Source organism: Netta rufina, assembly GCF_964035555.1.
Source record: "Netta rufina genome assembly, chromosome: 1".
Lineage (NCBI taxonomy): Eukaryota > Metazoa > Chordata > Aves > Anseriformes > Anatidae > Netta > Netta rufina.
The window spans coordinates 65,551,435-65,555,719 of NC_140123.1; the positions used below are offsets into that span (position 1 = coordinate 65,551,435).

Genomic DNA, 4,285 nt, shown 5'->3' on the forward strand with positions numbered 1-4,285 from the left:
GGTCAGTCACTTGTCCGCACATCGCCATAAATTCAGCGGATAAATTTGACAGGCTTACCCACCGCATCCAGCGGCAGCTTCACCGCCACTAACACGCACGCTTGCTCGCGAAGAAGGTATGGCAGCACTACCGCAGAGAGAGAAAAACAAAACAAAACAAAACGAAAAAAACTCTTGCTACACCACTTCACACCCCATTGAAAAAGCCTAAACCAACCACAAACAACAGCAGCAGCAGCAACAGAAACGGTGAACCGTGCGGAGGATGCTGGAAGCATTATCCTGTATATCCTTCTGGGGAAAAATAAGAAAAAAAGCACCCTCTCCTTCGATAAATTAAACCCCAATCTTTGCACAGACACGAAATGCTTCAAAATCATTGATAGCTCGCCCCCCTCCCCTCCCCGAGCCTTAGTTTGAGAAGAGAGAAAACAAGAGTGAACTTTTGGAAACATCCCTGCTTTCAGCATCGGCCATTGATTATCGGCGGATACACTCGGGCATGCCCTGCCCCTGAAGTGCGATCCTAAATCCAAACGCTACCATCCCCTCTCGGAGAAACGTGGCCCTTTATCACCTCTAATCTCGCCTCACTTTCCCATGCCACGGGGTCCCTGTGCGGGTGGAGGACGATATTAAGAATTTTGACTGAGAAAGAGCGAGGATTGTGCTGAGCACCCGGCGGGGATGCTGGCAGGCTGCAGCCCCAGGGACCCCGAGCGGTGTGCGGAGAGCAGGTTGGGCTTGGGGGAGCCCCTCACATCAGCTTTTGCAGCATTTGCCTTCCGAGAACTTTTTTTTTTTTTTTTTTTTTTTTTTTTCGACACAGTGGTTTATGCATCAGACACAGACTCTTTCATTCTAACAAATTTATTTTCTCAATCAGCTCTTACGGAATCACTACTCAAATTAAATTACAATCAAATTATCACATCAAAAGATACCCTTATTACCTAACAACTGTCCATATTTTCATTTCATTTTGATTTGTGCTCGTCTGAAAAAAACACGTAATACAAGATCTGGGGAAAAAATAAATTACCGTTTTGCAGCAGTTCATAGGTATTCTGAATAAAATATTAAAAGAAGTCATTTAATGAAAATATAAAGCAAATTTTTTTTTTTTTTTTTAGATCAACAACGGATCTAACAATTCTATATTGCCGTCTTTTTGAAAAGTCTGTTTATTAAAACCTACCAAAAACACTGCTTGGAAATGGCAGTATTATATAATCACATCCACAGCACCCATTCAATCAAAGTTGGCAACGGATTTAGGAGAGGAGAAGTTCAGATAAGTGCAGCTGCAGATGCTCAGTCCTTCTAAATCCCTTTATCTGAATCAGTCCAGAAATAAAAAATAAAAATATTAATAAAAAAAATATTAGCAGTGGATTTTTTTTTTTTTTTATGACTCTTCCATGGTGATTGGCAGCCGTCAGGAGCAGGACTTTGACAGCCCTGAATTATTTCCCTTTCTCTCGCTGGTTCCCTTAATTCATGCAAAGTCCTTCTACAGAGCTCGAACTTTAGGGACCAACAACCTCTCCTTCTCCCACCCTCCCCCCGGTGTCTGTCCCTCCCCCCTCTCTCCTCGGGGTCAGTTTTCGGTGTGCGGGCATTTATTTCCATATTTTTGTTCTATAGCTATACCTATATATATAGATAAATATATATATATGTATTTGCTTCCCTATGCAGTCTGCTTGTTTTTAGTGCTGTGTGCATATTTTTTTTTTTTCCTGGAAAAAGTGGCCCTTTTCATTTTTGCAGAATATATAGCTATATAGATATATATGTTTTCAGAGTGGATGTCTGCCTTGCACCAAAATTCTCCAGTTTGGCCAAGAAAAACAGGGTGCTGGAATGCAGCAGGCCCCCTCTGATTAATCAGATTATTTTGCTTCTGCTTCCCTTTTTTTTTTTTTTTGGATTGCTCCCATTTAAGAAAAAAAAAAATAAAGGAAAGAAAAGGAAAAAAAAAAGAGGGGGAAAGAAAAAAAAGGGGGAAGAAAAAAAAAGGAAGAAAAATAAAGGGGAAAAAAAGAGAGGGAGAAAGGGGGGGAAAAAGTTTCTGTGATTCAGAGAACAGAGCCCTTTTGGGGATAGGGGGGAGAGTGCAGTGGGGGGGAGGAGGGGAGAGAAGAGGTGCAGACATCAGTGGCGTTCCTCGCTGCGAGAGAGGGGTAACTGGGGGAGTAAAAAAGCAAAACCCTAAAGAAACCAAACGAAAACCCACCCGGCCAACCCCTGTTCCCACAAGCAACCCCCCGACACATCTGCAGTTTTGGTGCATTACCGCATCTCCGCCCCGTTTTACCCAGCACAGTCTAAACGCTCTCGCTCGGATCCTTCCTCCACCGCTCCCTCTTGGTCTCGCTCTCACATATATATATATATATATAGATGCACGCCTCTATCCATATATATATAAACACAAGCAGTCTGAACGAGCCTGGACCGTGTGTGTGTGTGTGTGTACGTGTGTGTGAGTGCGTGCGTGCGGGTGTGAGTGTGTGTGTGTGTGTGTGTGTGTGTGTGAGCGAGCGGGTGTGCGCGGCGCTGCCGCTGCCGGTACCGCTACCGGGGCCGGGGCCGGTGCTGGGGCCGGGGCCGGTGCGGCGGTGCCCGGCCCGGCCCGGCCCGCGGTGCCCCGAGCTCCCTCCCCGGCCCCCTCCCCGGCCCTGTCGGTGCCCCTCACTGCACGCTCGTCTGCAGTCCGTGGTGAGGGGGCGGCGTGTCGGAGTTGACGGTGCCGACCTGCGAGTAGACATCGTCGGGGGTCTGCTGCTGGATCCCCGGGGGGGTCATCCGTTTCTCTTTCTGCCTCCGATTGCAAAACCAAACCCTGACCACCTCCTTCTCCAGCTGCAGGCTGTCCGCTAGGTTCGTAATCTCCTGGGCGGAGGGCTTGGGGCATTTCAGAAAGTGGCTCTCCAAGGCCCCCTTGACACTCACCTCGATGGAGGTCCGCTTCTTCCTCTTCCTGCCCTGCGCCGCGATCTTGTCGATGCTGGTGGGGCTGCCCGTGGAAGAGTCGGCTTCCTCCAGCCACTTGTTCAACAAAGGCTTCAGCTTGCACATGTTCTTGAAGCTGAGCTGCAGGGCCTCGAAGCGGCAGATGGTGGTCTGCGAGAAGACGTTGCCGTAGAGGGTGCCCAGCGCCAGCCCCACGTCGGCCTGCGTGAAGCCCAGCTTTATCCGCCGCTGCTTGAACTGCTTGGCGAACTGCTCCAGGTCGTCGGAGGTCGGCGTGTCCTCGTCCGAGTGCGGGTCGTGGCTGTTGACGCCGCCGTGGTGCGCCGGGTGGTGCCCGGGGTGCTGGTGGTGGTGGTGGTGGTGGTGCCCGGGGTGCTCGCCCAGCTCCGGCGTCTCGCCGCGCACCAGCCCGGGGTGCACCAGGCTCTGCCCGCCGGGGGGGGGGGCTCAGCATGCCGTTCACCGTGAAGCCCCCGGGCTGCGAGTAGAGGAGCGACTGCTGCTGCTGCTGCCCGCCGGCCATGGAGGGCAGGTGGGCGGCCGCCGCCGCCGCGCCCCAGGCCGCCGGGTGCCCCTGGTGCGGGGGGCCCAGGTGGGGCGCACGGTGGTGCAGCGCCGCGCCCGAGTGCAGGTCGTCGCGCCCGCCGCCGCCCTTCACGTCGGGCGGCGGCGGCGGCTGCTGGGGGCTGCCCGTCATGCCCACGGGGCTGCCGGACCAGGGCGAGCCGGCCTCGGCGGCGGCGGCGGCGGCGGCGGCGGCGGCGGCGGCGGCGTGGGGCAGGGCTGTCACCCACTGGTGGGCATGGCTCAGCATATGGCCGCCGTTGCTGGCGGCCATGGCGCCCGGCATGAAGTCGCTCTGGACCATCTTGGCCGCCGGGTCGCCGCGGTAGCCGCCCGCCGCCACCGAGGTGACGGCCACGCCGCCCGGCTGCATGCCGCCGCCGCCGCCGCCGCCGCCGCCGCCCGAGTCCGCGTGGACGATGGAGCCGGCCGCCAGGATGCCGGTGCCGGGGAGGTAGGGGTTAGACGTGGCCGCGGCCATCCCGCGCCCGCCGCCGCCGCCGCCCGCCGCTCGCCCCCGCCGCGCCGCCGCCGCGCCGCCGGCTGCCGGCCGAGCGCCCTTGCCCGCCGCTGCCGGGGCCGCTGCCGGGGCCGCCGCCCGCGCCGCCGCCGCCGCCGCCGCCGCCGCCGCCTTCCCAGCCTCGCCGGGGCGCCGGGGCGCGGGGTTCACCTGCTAGCGCTCCGCGCCGCGCCGCCGGCCGCCCGTCCGCCGCCCGTCCTGCCTCGGCTCCGCGCTGCCTTC

At 56.5% G+C, this 4,285-nt stretch overlaps 1 protein-coding gene across 1 annotated transcript; it reads right to left on the minus strand.

The window, feature by feature from the left end:
- Positions 1-2,697: 2,697 nt before the first annotated feature.
- Positions 2,698-4,024, minus strand: POU3F3 (POU class 3 homeobox 3; the record flags this gene model as incomplete). The annotated part of the gene is given in 2 exon segments (XM_084305989.1): positions 2,698-3,415; positions 3,417-4,024. Coding segments are annotated over 2 exon segments (1,326 nt in total).
- Between the last annotated feature and the right edge of the window lie 261 nt (positions 4,025-4,285).